Genomic DNA, 20052 nt, shown 5'->3' with positions numbered 1-20052 from the left:
GGAGCTAGCTAGCTGCTCAATGGATTCAAAGAGCTAGCTGTCCGCTATCCCTTGTCCGCCTGTCCACTGGTTTGACGCGAGGAAGAGGACGACTTGCATATATTCAGTATATTCGGAGAATATTCTTTTTTACGGGTTGATTATACGGGGTCTGAGTCTGTCCACGCCCGCACCGGCCTGCATATACCCTTTTCCGCGAACTGCAAAAGACTTATGCGGGTCGGGATTTTGCGGGGTCTGCTAGAGATGCTCTTATTAGAAATAGCATTTGTGATTGTCCAGAGTCATTTTGTGGTACCGTAGTTTGAGTCGCGGTGTTAATCTCTACTACTTAGAAAGAACGTAAGGTTTTCATTTCACCTGTCTTCCCATCACCCCTTCATCCAACCTTTCATATATACGATAATCAATCATCTTAATTTACTTACTTCCTGAATCAATTCCACTTTAATTTACTTACCAAATTTCTAATTAAAATATAAGTTAATTCACGTGCGGAATTTAATGAACATTTATTTAAACAATCATATTATCATTGACAGATAAATCACAAGCTATCGTATTGGAATATTTATACCCGGTTGCAACGCAATGGCGTTGTTCTAGTTAAAAAAAAGAAGAAGTTTGAGTCGCGGTGTGAAAGACACAGTGCGTTGCGAGTTTCACCGCAACCGGACTCGTACAGTGCGCGGGCAGCCACCGCCCTGTTCAATGGCCGCCGCGCTTTACCTCCCCGCGAACCCAAATCCGACGCGCAACCCCACCTCCTCCCTCCGCCCGTCGCTGCCACGGCCTTCCACTTCCGGCGAGCTCCACTTCCGTCCCCGCCTAGTGCCCCGTCGTGCCCGCGCTCGAACCCATCTCCCCTCCGCGTTCGGGAGGCGACCGCCCGCGGCGGCTGCGGCCGCGCGCGGAGGGAAGGACTACTACGCCACGCTGAACGTCCCGCGCGACGCCACCCTGAAGGAGGTCAAGAGCGCCTACCGCACCCTCGCGCGCAAGGTACTGCTCTCTCGCTTCCTTCCTCTTCCATGCCCCTCTCGGCTGCTGCTGCTATTCTGTTACACACAGTACAGTTTGCCTGACTGTGATTGTATGAGTGTACAGAGACTAGAAATAAGAGAGATAATGTGGTATGATTGAGTTGAGCCACTCGCATAATTATCTGGTGCCAACCTGGGGAATTATCAGCATGTGCATCTATTTCACTACTTCGATCTTGTATTAAAAATGAGGTAACATTTCAGAAAGCTGGCTCGCGGCGACAGTACTGCACTACTGCAATGTTACAGCATGAACATTTTCTGACCTGTTGGGAATTGGCCTGGTCAAAAGCAAGCTCTCTGGTCTCTACTGCAATTTTAGCAATTTGTAAGATGATAATCCTGCATATTTGTGCTCTTTGTGTTGAAGATTACCGAGCTATACATATGTAGTACAGTTTACAAATTAAATCCCAATTGTGCATTTTTGGGTGTTCTCTTCAGGTAGACCCTACTCGTTGATTTCCAAGATTCCACCCATGTATAGTTGGTGCTGGAGCTACAGACTGTGATTCTTGGTTTGTTTTGTATTTCAGTACCACCCGGATATGAACAAGAGCCCTGGGGCAGAAGAAAAATTTAAGGAGATAAGTGCTGCATACGAGGTATCGTCTGCTCCCTGGTCTCTGCTGAAGTGCTAGGAATATGCTCAGTGTTAGACTATTAAACCAAGATTTAGTTATTGTTTTACTCTTCGTAGTGGTGACCCATTTTTTCCCACCATGCTGCACTTTATGTGCACTGTAGCCACATGAAGTTATTCTCTGCATCTTGGAGATATGCTATATTGGAATAGTTGCAGCAATTTCATGAAGCCACTTAAAAAACCTATTACTTACAATGCTATGGTTTCTGTGTCTCTGTTGTTTTCTTTTACTGTGCAGATGTATATTAATTAATTTATTTTAATTTTCCTTTACCTGCTAGCTGAAACTCGATCTAAAGAGGGCCAGTTTGAAACTATTCCTAACATTTAGTTTGTGCGCGTACCCTTGCTAGTTACTACACTGCTAATCCACTGTGTCAAGGGGTTAACACTTAACGGTGACCCTTGTACTTACTGGTTCCTTGTTTATCGACAACATTATTGAATCAAAATCAAGTAATATACTATATTATAGTTGTGCTGTAGTCAAAGAGTCTTAGATGACCATGTTCCAAACTGTGATGTTTGATAATGTTATCAGATGACTACGCTTTTATGTGATTCACTTACGCTGTAGCCTCTTTTAGGTTCTGTCGGACAAAGAGAAAAGATCTCTGTATGATCGGTTTGGAGAAACAGGACTTCATGCAGATTATGGAGGTGGAGATTTCAGTGCACATGGGGTATTTACTTATTCAAAACGTTATGGTTTTGCTTTCAATCAGCTATTTTCCTAATTTAGGGTATAAGTTTATTTTCTACTCCCTCCGTAAACTAATATAAGAACGTTTAGAATACTAAAGTAGTGATCTAAATGCTCTTATATTAGTTTACAGAGGGAGTACTATTCGATGTTGTTTTCTCTTGCTAATTATATTCTTCAACTTACACCAACAATTGTTGTCTAAATTGGATTTCATGTTTCACAATTAATATGATGGCAGTCAGATAGGCTCAATCGTGAAATTATTATGGGATGAATTGTAAAAATGTTTCTCACTTAACCCTCCGCGTACATTCTATATTCTCTATCATATACATTGGCATGTGATTCTCATTGTTTCTGAAGGACTAGCTGAAGTAAACAAACTAGAGAGTTTTTTTTAACAGAGAACTGTAGAGGAGGCCTTGAAAGTATATATATTATTAATAATGAAAAGGATTTGCAGGATATGTACAATAGTATTTACAAGAGACCCGTGGAAAGAATATACAGATAAACGCCAAGTAAAAGTCTAACTGAAAAATTAAGCTAGAGAATCTACCCAACAAAGTACATAGTTATCCATAGGATGCAATGCAATGAAGAAAAAACAACAGCAACAGCATGTGATTCTCATTTACGCGTGATAAACTTGCAATGTTGTGTGCATCTTGCATCCTAACTAACAAGCCACTTAATATGGAAGGTCTCAGTCGAATAAAGTTAATGTAACATGATTCTTTTGCAGGTTGATCCATATGAACTCTTCAATGCATTTTTTGGCAGTTCTAACAAGTTCTTTGGAGATAGCATGGGTCAAGGGCGATTTTTATTACAGTTCAAATGTCAAGGATAACAGGGGACTTGATATTCGGTAAACAATTTAAGCCTCGCATTAGAGCGGGGAAAATTAATTCTTGGATAGCTGTTTACACCCTTTTTCTGAATTACAGCTATGATCTTCTCCTTCCTTTTGAAGAATCAATCCTTGGAGGCAAACGGGTGATCAGTATTTCTAGACATGAAACCTGTGGCGCTTGCCATGGATCTGGAGCTAAATCTAGCAATAGCATAACAGAATGTGCACAATGCAGAGGTCAAGGCAGGTCGATGAAATCTCAGAGGACACCTTTTGGTATAGTATCTCAGGTGACCTAGACATGCTATATTGGAATGTTGTGTTTTCTGTCATTGTGTAACTTGTGTTTAATGCTGGCTTACTGAGTTCACTATATGGCTTTTGCAAATTCATGCACCTTTATTAGAGCCTACAATACACAAATTGTCTGTTAAATGAAGTTGCCTCTCTGGAATTTTGTTTTTCTGTTGGGTCACCACTCACCACGGTTACCTGTGGAGTTCATTGAATACGGAGTTACTTGTGGAATCTGTATTTCATTAATATGGGAGAAGAGAGATCATATTGTAGAAAACCACTGTATATCAAGTGTTAGATTCTACTCAGTTAACTAGCCTGGGATTTATTTATTTTTGAAACAACGAGCCACCTCGTCGATTTCCATTATAGGAACCGCCAGCAGAGGTTTAAAAAACATAAACCCATTAACTAGCCTGTGATACTCTTGTCTTCTGGACATGCATAAACTCTTATTAGTGTATGAACAACAAAGTCTTACATGCAATAAATTCTATAAATGTTAATATGTCATAATCCATCGTTTGGTGCATTTACCACATAATTTAGTCTGTCTATGACTGTTTACTATTGCTCATGTCGCATGCTAGCAAAGTCCTCTCTTTCCTGGAGTTCAGAATGATATACTTTAGCTGTTATCTTTTGCTGTATGACCCCTTAGTTACTATCTGTTGCTGTTACATTCTGCAGATATCTTCTTGCTTAAATTGTAATGGCAGTGGGAAGATAATTACTGAACATTGCCCAAGCTGTGATGGTTCAGGCAAAGTCCAAGTTGAGCAAAGTATACAAGTAGACATACCGGGAGGTATTGAGGATGGCTCAACCATTCGAATTACCGGAGGAGGTAGTGTTGATAAGCAAAGGCAAGCACTGGGCAATTAATACATAATTATGTAAATTCATGACCTTTATGTAGTTTTCCGCATGTTTAATTTGAACTGTAACTTGGTCAAAGCTAGGCCTAGGCTGTCTATACTGTAATTTCTGTCAATTGGCAAAGTGCTCATAATTATTAATTTGTATATATTAAGTATAGTAATACAGTCTGGATGAAACATTACTCACATTTCAGTTAAGTTGATTAGGATCCACTTACTGCGAAAAGATATTATTATTGTTATCGTTATCCATTTCTATCTTATCATGCAGGGGTGTAAGTGGTGACTTGTATATATTTCTTCGTGTTGAAGAAAAACAAGGCATCCACAGAGAAGGTCTCAATTTGTGCTCGGATGTCACGATTGATTTCACCGATGCAATTTTAGGAACTACGGTTAAGGTGAGCTGTTAATTTTTTGGACGTCACACAAAACTCACGTGTTGTTTTAGTGAAGCATTTTCTTTTGTTAATTCCATCACGTTGCAAACATTCTTGTTTTATGCTAGAAAGACTCCCACTTAAGCTTAATCGAGAAAGCAATCTTGTTATTGCAGGTTGAGACAATAGAGGGATTGAGGGATCTTTATATTCCTCCTGGAACTCAGCCTGGGGAGAAGTTGAAGATTGCGCAACTGGGAGCTCCGGACATTAAGAGACCTAACCATAGAGGAGATCACAACTTTGTGATAAAGGTGAACATCCCGAAGAATATCAGGTGTGAATTGCCAGTGTTTTCTAATAGCGCGCGAGCTTCTGACAAATGTTGTTTTTACACTCAGATGATTTGATCTTTAGCTATTCCCGAAATCGTCACTTAAATTTCCAAAAGTTTTAAAAGCTAATCCCTCCGTCCCATAATATAATCTCTTATTACATCCAATATGTGAGTATATTGGATGCAATAAGGGCCTGTTCTGCAACGCTCCAGTTCCCAGCTTCGTCAACTTTACGTATGAAGCTGAGCCGAACACTCTAGCTTCACGGAGTTCAAATCTGAGAAGCTGGCGGGCGTCTACGTGCAAAAACTGAGGAGTTTCCGAAGCTAGCATTTGCCAGCTCTCAGAAAACGGAGAAGACAGAGTTGGGTGAAAATTACAAAGCAATGCCACCGCCAAGTGAACGATCGAACCGGTACGAGGCAAACGTCACGAGCGAACATAACGATTCACCAGCCGACGTGCCACATGGGCTGAAAATAACGTCCACACCCACCTATCCGACCAGGCCCATGCCTCTTTCACAGCCACTTGGGCTCTCAGCCCACTCCAAAACGTTAACTTCAGAAGCTGACGCTGCCGAACGATTTCCAGATCGCCACCTGAAGCGAGAAGCCACGCGAGAAGCCAGATTTGAGAAGTTTTGCAGAAGCTGGGGCGTTGCAGAACAGGCCCTAAGATCTTATATTATGGGACGGAGGGAGTAGCTGATTTCTTGTTCAAAGAGTGAACCAAATTGGACATGCTTGATTGCAGGGCGCAATAGCCAACAACAATCACATGACGTCATATTTTTCATCTGACCTGTCCTGTCATCCTTTTGTTGTTTGCTCTCTGTTGGCATTATCGGTTGGCAAGTGTGCTGCTACTCGTAGTGGTCTTCAGGGAGCTGAACTGGAAACAGTAGCATTGCTTGTTAGTTTTTATAGTGTTAACACCATAGTCACTTTTGTTGTGTTACTTCCTAATTGTGTTTATTTATGCAGTGGCCAGGCACGTTCACTTGTTGAAGATCTTGCCGCACTAAAGGGAACTCAGGGCATCTCAGTTCCTGCTGATGGTACATCATACTGTTCCTGAGTTAATTGTAGTTAGCATCTTAATATCTTATGCACGCATACATAACATAATTCGCAAGACTTTTTGCTTCCTAACTTTTGGCTTAATACTATAGATCGAGGAAACTTGAGAAGCCATCATTCTTCCACAGGGAAGAAATCATCGTTTTGGGGGTCCGTCAGGAATCTGTTCAGGTACATATAATATCTTATTAGTATTATAGTTCATTTTTGCCCGAATTTAACAATGTTATTCATACCATGCCAGGGGTGAAGAAGGGGATCAGAGATTTGCTTCGATCAGTGCACAACCTGTTATTCCACGGTGGACTTATCAACGAGGAATCCATCCTGCTGCCCCACTGTTAGAAGGATGCTTCATGATCGCAGCACTCATCTTCGTGATATTCAGAAGGGGCAAATTCAGGCTTTGCCTGAAGGGGGATGATCGCGCAACTACTTTTGAAGATGGAGAGTGAAGTTTGGTAGCGCTGTTTGTCGGATGTTAATAGTGTGATGGATCGGAATCCGGTTGCACAAATCTGTTACTCGGACAGATTGGCGATCATATTGTTTGCGCCCCGCCAGTTTTGTTATTGTGTGGGAAGCCAGGAAGAAGCAGGGGCCAGAGTAACATCAGTGAACATAGAACAGCACATTTTGTACTAGTACTTCCTAGACTGGTGCTCATGACTAGAACAGGTTACAGTATGTGATGGAAAATACCCACAATTTTTAAAGAAGCTGTTGGCTCAAAGAGTGAAACAAGTTACATGCAAAAGGGATTGAAATATGTTTATCAAAATTGTTTGAAGAAGCTGGTGGCAAATGCGTTGGAAGTTTTTAAAACATGTTTCAAATATTATTTCAAAGAGATTGAAATATGGTAGTACTAGCATCTGTAATGCGTTCCACTTGATTGGTTGGTCCACACGGGGCAGAGACAGACGCTGCCGCATTCGTCTCCCCGGCCGCTACCGCAGCCGACCGGATGGATCCATCACTCGCCATGCGTCCGCGTCCACCGCTCCACCGGATTCAGCGGCGGCGGACCCCCGCGGCCTGCAGCTGCGTCCTGCTACTCCTCGCTCTCCTCATCTCCCCCACCACCGCCGCCGCCAAGTCCTCCGGCCGCCCCATCACGGTACGTCTCCTCACCTGACCTCTCCCCACGCTTCTCCCTGCCACCCACCCGTCTCACCCTCCAATTCCGCGTTGCAGGACAAGGAGATCCGTGAGAACAAGGCCGCCTGCTACACCGACGTCGAGAAGTACGTGGCCGCCGTGTATGCTGCTCGTGCTCGATGGGGATGCATCTGATGTTGTTTCTGACGGTTTTTTCTCTTGGCTCCGCGCAGCGGGCTGTGGGGATTCGCGTGCAGGTCCTCCACCACGGAGAAGGAGAACTGCGTGCTGCGCTGCCTCTCGCCGGAGTGCTACAACCTCATATACGGCGGCGATCCGGTGAGTGGAGCCGCGGTGTGGAAGGCTGCTTTTGTGATGTTTGATTTGATTTCTGAAGGGATTTTTTTTTTTTACTTTGTTGTGGCAGCTTGAGGAAGGGGAATTGGACTATGTCCGCAGCCATGAGTACAAGTACTGCATGCACAAGTAAGACACCATGAATTATATGGAATATGTATCTTTAATGTTTCTGGATATACACTGATTGTACGTATCTACCTAGCATTGTAAACGATTGCATTGTTTTGCTCTCTGATTGGGTGTAGAGGGTGGAAAAGGAGCAAAATAATTTTTGGAGTAACGTCTCCTGTCAGATGGGATATTTAGGAGAGGGTCGGAACAATGCTCATAGACAAGTAGAGTTATTAGCAATTCTCACCACATACCAATTTCATGTAACTATATCTTTTCATGTAGTTCCTTATGAAGGGCAGTCTTAGGTATATGTTTAGCGTTTAGTGATTAGACTTGATGTACTTATGGTGGGACAGTTAGTTATGGCTTGTGTTAAAAGCCTGACCATAAAGCCTGTCATAACATGTTAACCAAATGGATAATTCAGTAAGGGAGATTACGTTGCACTCATCTCATGTCGTTTACTGCATGCTGTCTGTTTAAGTAATAGTTGAGCAAGGGAGATTGCATTGCGCCAAATAACGCTCACAAACAACAAGCATAGAAGCACTCAGGACATTTTATTCCTACCAAGCAAATCATTATGTTAGTCTGCTCAAGTGTCATCACCCACATTCCCAACCTCAGTGATCTGCAGTAGAACAAAGGTTCAGTCCTTATGTATTCTACCCAGCTGTCTCTTCGATTCTACGGTCTACATTACTGTGTGTTTAATTTTGTCAACTCACAACTCGACTCATCCTAATGTGGGCTAGTATAACTGTTTATCAAGGGTAACCTGCTGGATCCATTGGGTTTTTAATTCTTGTTGCTATATCGCGCAGTTTTACTTCCCCAGAACAAAAAAGAAAATATTAGTTACTGGTGCTCCTCACATTGTAAATACCTGTACTTCCCAGAATATCACTTTGATTCCCATGATCATTTGTTATTTACTGAGAAATTACATCCAGAAAATGAAAATAGAAATCACTTTATTTTGGACTGAGGTGTTTTGGATAATTTACATTAGAGCTTACATGCTACTACTTTTATTATTCAGTTTGTTGTATAGGTCTGAAAAAATAATCTCATTTTTATACTGTAATGAACCAAACTTGTATCCATATTGTCATTGCATCATTTTTTACTAGTTGACCATTGACTCTCTGGCATTTTAGTTTTTTTTTCTCGATACGCACAGCATGCGTATCATATATTAAAGATAGAAGATGGGTAAAGGGCCCAATCCACCGTGGATTCTACATTCAAACTTTCACACCCACATTTGCCACTCCACTCCACCTAATATAGAAGATGGCATTTTAGTTTGGTTAGCTGCTCTTGCTCCGTCGCCCCAACTTGTGTTTTTTGTTTCTGTTCTTTTCAGGGTATCCCTTGGAGAAAGCTTGGATGGTGTGAAGGGTTCCTTCAGCTATTCATGAAGGATTTGTACTTTCTGCCAATGGAGTGAACAGAGAAATATTCTCCAAGTCTGCTGTAAACAGTAAACTGTAACGTTTCCTAACATATGGTGTATCTTTATGTTGCATTACGCACTAGGTATATTTGTATGAAATTCTTAGTCACCAATCCAACATATATCTTTCCAGTGTTTTCATTTCATGCTGGAAAATTTAGTATCTAACAGTAGCTCTTATCTAGGAAAATTGTGTCAAGTTATTCCTGTGTTTCCACTGTCATCTCTATCTGATATCCCAATAGACTTAATAATAGACATCCAAAGATAACGAAACAAGTCAGATATGCAAACATAATAAGGTACTACAGGGAAACCATATTTAAGATTCATTGAGATCACTGTTAGTGTTAGATAGACAACAGAATCGAAGCTTCAGTTGACACAAACAACATTACAAAGGAAAGGGTTCAACAAGGAAGAAGCACCCAGAACAACAAGCTCCTGAATTTTATGTCAACATTCAGGTTTTACTGCCAATGAGTGACTAAAAAGGGGTCAGCAAATACATCACTTCGTGGCTGTTTGGTTTCTAGCCACACTTTCCCACACATTGCCACATCTCATATTAGGTGGGTGTTTGATTCTAAGCCACACCCTAGGCAATATTCTTTTTGTGAAAAATAACCATATGTCATACACACAAAAAGTGTGGCAAGATTTCTCGACCGACAGCCTCTTGCATTTTGAGATAATAAGTGCCAAGTCAAGAGGAGAGGCTCGTGATAATTGTTGCCACTAACGAGAAGCTTGGGAGGCATATTTGACAATCATGCAAAATGCTTTCAGAATCAGTACTAGGCACATCTCTCAATCCAGAGAAGTAGCTGGGTCAAAAGCTTCAATATTCTGCCGATTCATTTTTTCTGTTTAACTCTGCGACTGTGACAAGTGGGAAAACCCATTCGCCTGGTCACTCTTTGGAAATAGCATAGGTGCCATCATGTAGGATCAGTCAACTTCACAAAGAGGTGCCTCGGCCTCATTATGTGTCGGCAATATTTTGCTCTCGGTTGACTTGAGGTGCAGAGTTACCCAGTTGGGTAGCCTCTACATAGATGGATCTTGGAAGGTGTTTAATTCCTTGGAGATGGTGTGAAGCTGAACGATTCCGCTATAGTTGCTGGTATTGTGTCAGTGTCAATGGATGAGTCTTGCAGGCTCGATTCAGCAAATATTTTTGGATATGAAGATAAACAAGGGCTCCATTCTGAGTTTGCGAAGTTATGTTGGTTTCGGTGGAATACAAAGGCATGAATGAAAGGCATTTGCTTGAGTTTATCAGCCGATTATAAGCGTCAGATATCATCTCTCTGCCCAGTTTCAGTCGCTGTATCTGCCGGGACAAACCTCCCTTTGTAGAAGAGGAGAGAACCATTTCGTATGCAAACATTGTTCAGCTTCGAGATGGCAACTGCAACATCTATCTCATCGCTGTCAACAAGTTCCAGCATTTTTTACGGCCAGTTGAGCATGGTAAGTAGGTAAACCATCTTCACCATCCTGCAGCATACGTTGTCTTTCTGAATCTTGGTTCGAAACCCAGTATGGTAAGCAGGTGCGTCTGCGACAACCTCTACTGTTATTTGTCCTTTCCGGAATTCACTACGAAATCATCTGATTTACATAGCTTCATATTTTTAAAGGATTGTCATTTTCTTTTGAAGGATTGTCATTTACAGTAAGCTGTTTCTAAGATGGTTTGGTCAATTTTCTGACATTCAAGGAGTAGTATCATTGTCGCCCCTTTGGTTGCTGACTTCCTCCACATGTATTATTCTTGTCTCCTCCTCGATGTCTTTGAGCCCTGTCTGTAGCTATTCTATGGAATCCATTGCAGTCTGGGTTCCTCCTCCCGCAGGCATTATTATTAGCACCATGTTGAAATTGTTTCAGCTTCAACCAACCTGCATGCATATAGCAGTAATACAATCTCGAAGGAAGAAAGGTACTCCCATAGTATAAGAACGTTTTTGATACTAGTGTAGTTTCAAAAACGTTCTTATATTATGGGACGGAGGGAATAGAAATGAAAGAAACGAAAACAAAAGCCCCTAGTAAAACCTAGCCAGTCGGTCAATGCATCATCAGCAAGCTTGGCATACGATTGGGCTGGACCGATTTGCTTGGGCAGACAAAAGAACCTAGTTGGTGGGCGGGGAGGGGCGGAGCCCATCTCTCTCACAATTTCCAACCGATGGAACAACAAGGGAGTTCGTTGTACCCGATACGATACCTGCTGCCTGGAAAGACCTACCGTACGCACCGTCGATCGATCATTGCCATTGCCAAACCAACAACACAAAAAAAAAAGAGGTGCCACACTTCCTTGGGCCACACCATCATCATTTGCCAGAGCTCGTCGCTCTTGTTCTCCCAGGAGACTGGCTGGCCACAATTCTTTTCTCTTGACGAGTAGCCGAGTCTCGAGCGTGATGATGCAGCTCATCCCGCGAGTCCTTGACCGGAACCAAAAAGCCTGTGAAGCGTGCGATCCTGAAGCTGCCCAGTTAAATTTGCCTTTTCACATAACCGTGAACCTGCCGAGTTTTACCGCTGCGTCTTCAGGCACCGGGTACGTACGCACGTACGTACGTGTTGCCAAAAATTCAAGTTTATGTACACCAACACAAGGCCGTGCTCGTGTGCCTTGCCCGGGGAACTGGCCGATAAATGCCCGTGAACTGGATAACATGCGATGCTCGGGTACTACCACTGGCACTTGCACTGCCCGAGTGCCGCACCTAGCAGCCCTTTTGCTCGTGGTTGGAAGCTTGGAATTCACTCAACCCCAAGCACAGCAGCATTCCAACTCCAAAAGAATCTCCAGCGCGGTGGGTAGGAATTTCTCTCCCGATGGAATTCCGGGTGAAAGCGAGCGCGGTTCACCCGTCTAGCTCGTGATTTCCTAAACAATCCATCATGGAAATATATATTATTAGCACTGCAGCAGTATTATTTTTCTCGTGTCTTTTGCCCCGGCTGGTCCCGCGCCCAGCCTTTCATTTCATCGGGCCTCAAAAGACTCCACCTGCTAATCTGCCTTTTCCCCTCTGAGCGAGCTTTGGATTAGAAAAAGAGGAAAGCGGGAATTCTCCAACTAGGCTCCAGTAAGCGCCACCGGGTTAATCTATCATTAAAGCAATCAAGCCCATTGCGCCAATCAGGCCCGCCGCTCCAGCTCCTTGGGCTAACCAAACCTTCCATTATAATTCAAGATTCCCCTGCCCCTGCCTCGCCCACTCTATTTCTACTACTGCCAGTACTACCACCACACAGAGAGTGTGTCTGTGCTTTTCTTCTTCTCCATGGCCATGGCAGTGCTCTCCTTGAGCTGACAGAGCAAGAAGAAGACTCTCGCCGCCCACCGTCCTCCCGCTCTCTCTCACCCCGCGCCGCCGGCGATGGCGGCAATGCCGGGGCCGGCGAGGCTGGCCCTTGCGGTGCTGGTGCTCGCGTCGGTGCTCCCGGCCTACCGCTCCGACGACCTCAACACCGACGCGCAGGCGCTGGAGGCGCTGCGCAAGGCGGTGGGCCGGTCCGCGCTGCCGGCGTGGAACAGCAGCACGCAGACGTGCCAGTGGCAGGGCGTGGCCTGCGAGAACGGCCGCGTCGTCGAGCTCCGCCTCCCCGGCGCCGGGCTCATGGGCGCGCTCCCCTCGGGCGTGCTCGGCAACCTCACCGCGCTCCGCACGCTCTCCCTCCGCTGGAACGCGCTCACGGGCCCCATCCCCGACGACGTCTCCCGCATGACCGAGCTCCGGGCCATGTACTTCCAGCACAACGCCTTCTCCGGCGAGGTGCCCGCGGCGCTCTACGCGCTGAAGAACCTGGTGCGGCTCAACATCGGGCAGAACAAGTTCTCGGGCGAGATCTCGCCCGACTTCAACAAGCTCAACCGCCTCGGCTCGCTCATCCTCGACAGCAACGACTTCTCCGGCGAGATCCCCAAGCTGGACCTGCCCACATTGGAGCAGTTCAACGTCTCCTACAACAAGCTCAACGGCTCCATCCCCCGCAAGCTCCGGAAGATGCCCAAGGACTCCTTCCTCGGCACCGGGCTCTGCGGCGGCCCGCTCGGCCTGTGCCCCGGCGAGACCGCGGACACGCCGGCCGGATCGCCGGAGGGCCAGCCAGGCGCCGGCGGCGCGGCCGACGTCGGTGGCGGCAAGAAGAAGAAGAAGCTCTCCGGCGGCGCCATCGCCGGCATTGCCATCGCGTGCGTGTTCGGCCTGCTGCTGCTGCTCGCCCTGATCTTTTTCCTCTGCCGGAAGAAGAAGTCCGGCAGCGCGCCGAGGTCTTCTACGGCGGCGGTGGAGAAGGGGCGGGACCTGGGCATGGGCCCGCTGGACGGGGAGCCCAAGGGGCAGAACGGCAACGGCGTCCACGGCGCCGGGGCCGCCGCTGGAGCAGTGCCGGCCGCCGCGGCCGCAGCTGCCGTCGCCGCCAAGTCAGGAGGAGGGTCGACCACGGGCTCGAAGAAGCTGATCTACTTCGGGCCGATGGCGGCGGCCCCGCCGTTCGACCTGGAGGACCTGCTGCGCGCGTCGGCGGAGGTGCTGGGCAAGGGCGCGTTCGGGACGGCGTACAAGGCGGTGATGGAGAGCGGCGCGGCGGTGGCCGTGAAGCGGCTCAAGGACGTGGACCTCCCCGAGCCGGAGTTCCGCGAGCGGATCGCGGCCATCGGCGCCGTGCAGCACGAGCTGGTGGTTCCCCTCCGCGCCTACTACTTCAGCAAGGACGAGAAGCTGCTCGTCTACGACTACATGTCCATGGGCAGCCTCTCCGCCCTCCTCCACGGTAACAAAAATAAAAACCTTCTCTTTCACCGTACAGTCCGAGTAACTTTTTACAGGTTCGCGCCGGGCCGGATCGTTATCGCCGCTGCCGTCCTGTCGGTGGATCCAAACAGGCTGGCGATATTCCGTCGCCGGCGTGAAAAAAAGTCCAACGCGGTGGCGCGTCGCTTTCGCCCGATCCATTCCGTTTGAGACCCTTTTTACCAGTGCTCCCTCGGACACCGATCAATTTGCTCGCTCACATCACGGCCACGCCTGACCTACCCCGCCGCGTCCCTGGCCCGGTTTCTTTATGGCTCTGCCATTGCCAAGGTGTACATTTCATACGCTGGAACTGCAATTTGTACGCTAGCATGTAGGAGTACTACGACTACAGTAGTAGACTTGTCGGGTTCAGCGTTGCCAGCCGAGTTGCGTGGGGTCTAATCCACTAATCCACTAGTTTAAGGCAGCCAACAACGTGACAGCCATGACTGCCCTTGGCACGACCCGCCATTTGCGACCAACTTGCCTAGCTTAAGCTCGTGGTCCATGGAGGCTCTCGTTTTGAAATCCACTAGTACTGTCCGATACGACTATGCGAGCACGTACATGGAGTTATTAGTTGCAGATTGATTCCTGGTAGTACGAGTAGTAAAAATTTCCTTGGCAAGTTGCGCGCGCATGTGAGCGGGGAAGGCGTCCCGGGGCTGGCAGGGTGGTTGATGAACTTGATATGCGTCCATGTGACATTTAGTTGGCGCCACTGCTCCGATCCTCGGGATTCCTCCCCTCCCCGCGCCAATAATGGCTGGCGTACGTACACAGAGAGAAAGAGATTTAAAAGGATCATTCGTGAGCCCGGACGGGGTAGATAAGAACACATGGGTGGCATCCGCATGGCACATGCACATGAAACGTAAAACCAACGGAAGCCAAAAAGAAAGAAACAACCGTGTTGCACCGTGGACGCGGTAACTGTGATGAGATGTGTGTTAATAATCTTCATGTGATTGTGGTGTGCGTGCAGGGAACCGGTCGTCGGGGCGGACGCCGCTGGACTGGGAGGCGCGGTCGGCGATCGCGCTATCGACGGCGCGCGGCGTGGCGCACATCCACTCCACGGGCCCGACGGCGTCGCACGGCAACATCAAGTCCTCCAACGTCCTGCTCACCAAGAGCTACGAGGCCCGGGTGTCGGACCACGGCCTGCCCACGCTCGTCGGCCCCTCCTTCTCCCCGACCCGGGTGTCCGGCTACCGCGCCCCGGAGGTGACCGACATCCGGCGCGTGTCGCAGAAGGCCGACGTCTACAGCTTCGGCGTGCTGCTGCTGGAGCTGCTCACCGGCAAGGCGCCCACGCACGCCGTGGTCAACGAGGAGGGCCTCGACCTGCCGCGCTGGGTGCAGTCCGTCGTCCGGGAGGAGTGGACCGCCGAGGTGTTCGACCAAGAGCTCCTGAGGTACCAGAACGTGGAGGAGGAGATGGTGCAGCTGCTCCAGCTCGCCATCGACTGCTCCGCGCAGCACCCCGACCGGAGGCCCAACATGTCCGACGCCGCCGCCCGCATCGACGAGATCCGGCGCTCCGCCTCCTCCGCCCAGCACGCGACGACGGACGGCGCCCCCGCCCCCGCCCCCGCCCCCGAGGGCGACGAGCCTTCCCTATAACCGACCGGCGTTGATCGATCCCCGTTCGAACGGAAATTCATCAGTTGGAAAAAAGGAAATTGCTTAGTTCTTTGCATGGATCTTATCTTTGCTCATCAGCAACTTGTGCATGTCTTCATATTTTCTTCTTCTTTTCTTCTCCTTTTTGGCCCCTTTTCTTTTTCTCACGGGCTTTGATTCTGTTCTATAGCACATGTCAGTCACTACTGTAAGCGTTTGATTCTTGGAAAGTAACACATGGATGATGCCTGTACTGTACCTAAGGACGATCCCACGGATGCCACCATTGCCACCAGCTGTTGTAATGCTTGCTTGCTTGCTTATTTAAAACACCGAGTGATTTGCTCGCGGTAGCTAGGCTTTCGCTGCCAGTGCTTTGCTTTGCTTGCCTGTGCATGCCAGCTCCCGACCCTCCCTCACTTTCACCTCGTCTAATCGGCCGATCTCGGTTGTTAATGGTTGTTGGGCTGCCCATTTTCCTACCGTGATGAGCCTCCTTTTGCCTGTCACTCCGCCGCTCGATGGCTCCACCTGTGGCGTCTAGCACTCGGCCTGTGAGTGAATGGACGAAACCCGGCTACGGCTACGGCTACTGGTCTTGGTGTGGTAGGTCGGAAGAGACATCGGAGAGTGCTTTCGAAGTAACACGGCGACGGAGAGAGACCCATCCCGTCCCAGAGGTCATGTACGTAGCGTTGCGTTTATACGTGTGCAGTTCGATGATGCTGACGGGGTTGTCAAACTCGGCGAGAGTGCGGCAACAAGACATCATCGTCGTCTATGCACCGTTTGTGGCTGGCTCATTCATATCGGATTATCGCCTGTCTGCAACTGCAACCCGGTTTTGTATGGGTACCATACGCCGGCGAACCGACAGTACAGACCAGCCGTCGCGTGTCAAACCAGCTGGAATATCATGCCGCGTCAACCTCCATGTAGTAATAAACAGACGCAATTATGCAGTGTCTTAGGTACTAGTAATAGTATCTGTAGTGAGCAGCAGCAATAAGAATTACACGAAGCCAAGAGCTAGGCTGGCCAGTGTGCGCTGCTCGGCCAGCTCTGTCGGCTGGCCAGTGGAGCAGCGCGCGCCGCTTCTCTCCTGGCATACAGCTCAAAAGCCATGCCCTCCTCGTTTTTTTGTTTTGGCTTCGGCCGCCTCCTGCTGGAAATGCTTGGTGAGATTCTCCTGCCCTCATCCTGGATTAGTTAATCCAGCTTGGAGTCTCCATCGATGTTTATTCCGCTTTCATTTCAAATGTTTTGAGTTCAATACGTAGCATATCTCCCACTCAGAAACAAAGAAAGGATCCACCGCAAAAAAATAAAGGAAAAAAAGAGAGACCAATTATCAAAACTTTTGCTGATGAGAGAGTTGGTACAACTCCAAGGACCAAGGGGAGATAAAAGCTAGGTCGACCTTTTGACTTGTTTCCCCGACGAGACTAACCAGCCAGCCCCAGCCCCGTGTTGGCCACTGCCTGGAGGTCCTTACCCAATCTAGACCTAAGTCCGCGACATACTTATAAGGCCTTGTACAATGCAAGATGCTTAGGAGAGGTGTTTAGAGAAATAAATCAGATTTTTCTTAAGCATCGGTGCTTATTTGTACAGGATAGACGCTTAACTAAGCGTCTCTCCTGTAGAAATAGGCACCGGTGCTTCAGAAAAACTCGGTTTATTTTTCTAAGCACCTCCCCAAGCATCTCCCATTGTACAAGGCCTAATGGAGTCGGGTGACAGAAATGGGCCCCTATTCGCCTTCTCGTCCTGTGCTTGTGCTTCCAGTTCCATGGCGCTGGCTTGGCTATCTCTCGCTGGGATGCCGCGCACTGGTGGCGCACCGCACAGCACATCCCGGGCGCATCCACGTGAAGAAGTGACCTGGATCGGACACGCATGATCTTTGCGCATATGGGTCACAAGAGTTAGCTGTGAAATTCCCGTTTGGTTGCAATGATGTGATATGCGCCGGCCGGCCAAGGTTTTCGATTTGATAATATTGGCCATAGGTCAAGGCCTCGAGGGGTAGGGAGGAGCGAGGAGGTGGTGTGGGCGCCCTGCTGTTTTCTTTTGTTGTTGCTAAAATAATGCTTGCAAGTTGCAAGTAGAGACGTTGGTTCGAGTTTTTTTGTGTTGTTAAGTATTGGAGTGGTCCTTACAAGAAAATTAGACGTTGCTTCGAATTTTCTTAGAGTGCCATTTTATTTTATTTTATTTTGTATAGTATTGGAGCGGATGTCTGGAGCCGATCGGCCCAAGGAGCGTCGCGATTCAGACGGGTTTCTTTTCCAGACGTTGCGTGGAGCAATTAATAAAAGAATGGACAAACATGTTCACGGACATTAAAATGCATGTGAAGGGTTGACAATGCAAAACAATCCGTTGCACTATGAACTATGTTATATATAGCCGTTCAAGCAAAAATCAATCTGTTGTATACATGGTACCTGCGTGCTGTGAACCCATCATGGGATTGGGAAGAGACTCAGAAGAGGAGCGCGCAAAAGGAAGAGGGTAAAGGAGTTGACAAATGGATAAAAGTTATCATTAATTAAAATCTGGTGCTATTAGGTTTAGCATTTCATTATTTTATGAAAATACAGTATCCTTTGGAAAGTCATATAAGGGCATCCATAGAGAGAGAAGTCAACATTTCACATTTCTAGATATTACACTGCTAAGTGTCATGGCGTTGTAATCGGGTAGTCTTGTGCCAGTTTTTTGGCAGCATAGTCGCATGTAACATTGTATCGTTCGGCCGTGTAACATTGATGCTATTGCTTTATTTATAAAGCGAGGCGAGAGCATAATTCAAGAGGCGACCGGCCAGGGCTTGGCCAGTCGCACGCCCACCGTTCGATTGGCTCACTTGTAGCCGTTTGATCCCTACCTCACTTTATCCTCTTTCCACCGCTTCGTCCCAGTACGAGTCTTCCTCTCATCCTTCTCCTGCACCGCTTGCCGCACCCACCTCGCGCCCTCCAGCACCTCATCGTCGTGCTTGCCGCAATCCCCACACCGCCTTACGAGCTCGCAACTCCCTCGCCTTCCCTCGCATCATATTCCTATCCCAACATCTCAGCACCTCGCCTTGTTGTTCCCAATGCCATCCCATTGCTGGTCCCAACATCTCAACACCTCACCTTGTTGTTCCCAGTGCCACATCATCATTGGTCCCAGCATCCATGTCGTTTTGCAGTACCATTGCCTTGTTGGTCCAAGCATGCCATCTCGCATGTCGTCGTTGCATCACCTCGCCCCCACTGGGTAGCGTCATACCTCGCCTGTCACGCCCAATATGCGATACTATCCTAAAGAGACTCGAAAGTCCCACCAAGGATAGAACTGCATATTGAAACGCTTTTGCAAGGTGGATATCATTACATCAACATTACATAATAGATGGGGATACATACAAGAGGCATACAATGCCACACGAATACAACATCACAATACATAAGAGCATCATCCGACTACGGATGAAACACAAACAGAAACTCAAACGACATCCACCCTGCTAGCCCAGGCTGCCGACCTGAAACCTATCCCCTGATCGAAGAAGAAGCAGAAGAAGAACTCCAAAACAAGCAAACATCGCGCTCGCGTCATGATCATCGCGAAACCTGTACCTGCAACTGTTGTTGTAGTAATCTGTGAGCCACGAGGACTCTGCAATCCCATTACCATGGGTATCAAGACTAGCAAAGCTTAAAGGGAAAGGAAGGGGTAAAGTGGTGAGGTTGCAACAGCGACTAAGCATGATATGGTGGCTAACATACGCAAATAAGAGCGAGAAAAGAAGCAAAGGAACGGTCGTGAAGCTAGCAATGATCAAGAAGTGATCCTGAACTCCTACTTACATCAAACATAACCCAAAAACCGTGTTCACTTCCCGGACTCCGTCACGAAGAGACCATCACGGCTACACACGCGGTTGATGCGTTTTAATTCGAATCAGGTGTCAAGTTATCTACAATCGGACATTAACAAATTCCCATCTGCCCATAACCACGGGCATGACTTTCAAAAGTTTATACCCTGCAGGAGTGTCCCAACTTAGCCCATGATAAGCTCTCGCGATCAACGAAGGATATACCTTGTCCCAAGAAGACCCGATCAGACTCGGAATCCTGGTTTACAAGACATTTCGACAATGGTAAAACAAGACCAGCAAAGCCGCCCGGATGTGCCGACAAATCCCGATAGGAGCTACACATATCTCGTTCTCAGGGCACACCGGATGAGCGAAGCGTACAGGAACCGACGTAACCCAAGTTGCCAAGGAATGGTCCCGCACAGTGCTCTAGTTTGAACCAACACTCGGAGGAGCACTGGCC

At 47.5% G+C, this 20052-nt stretch overlaps 1 protein-coding gene and 1 pseudogene across 1 annotated transcript; both read left to right on the top strand.

Annotated features, from left to right (window-relative positions):
- The first annotated feature begins 677 nt into the window (after positions 1–677).
- LOC119292776 lies at positions 678–9462 on the top strand (annotated as a pseudogene).
- Positions 9463–12523: 3061 nt separating this feature from the next.
- LOC119291163 (probable inactive receptor kinase At1g48480) lies at positions 12524–16007 on the top strand. The gene is made up of 2 exons (XM_037569875.1): positions 12524–14063; positions 15072–16007. The coding sequence occupies exons 1-2, from the start codon at positions 12668–12670 to the stop codon at positions 15710–15712; spliced, it is 2037 nt and encodes a 678-aa protein (XP_037425772.1). The 5' UTR covers positions 12524–12667; the 3' UTR covers positions 15713–16007.
- Positions 16008–20052: the final 4045 nt, after the last annotated feature.

Source organism: Triticum dicoccoides, chromosome 4B, assembly GCF_002162155.2.
Source record: "Triticum dicoccoides isolate Atlit2015 ecotype Zavitan chromosome 4B, WEW_v2.0, whole genome shotgun sequence".
In the NCBI taxonomy this organism is placed as follows: domain Eukaryota; kingdom Viridiplantae; phylum Streptophyta; class Magnoliopsida; order Poales; family Poaceae; genus Triticum; species Triticum dicoccoides.
The sequence above is the reverse complement of the archived record's forward strand: the minus strand, read 5'-3'. Positions and strand labels throughout refer to the sequence as shown.

Excerpts from the sequence above, each read along its gene's own strand:
- LOC119291163 (XM_037569875.1), top strand. The coding sequence starts at position 12,668 with ATGGCGGCAATGCCGGGGCCGGCGAGGCTGGCCCTTGCGGTGCTGGTG. Across the intron at positions 14,064-15,071 it reads CCTCTCCGCCCTCCTCCACG|GGAACCGGTCGTCGGGGCGG; the intron begins GTAACAAAAATA and ends GTGTGCGTGCAG.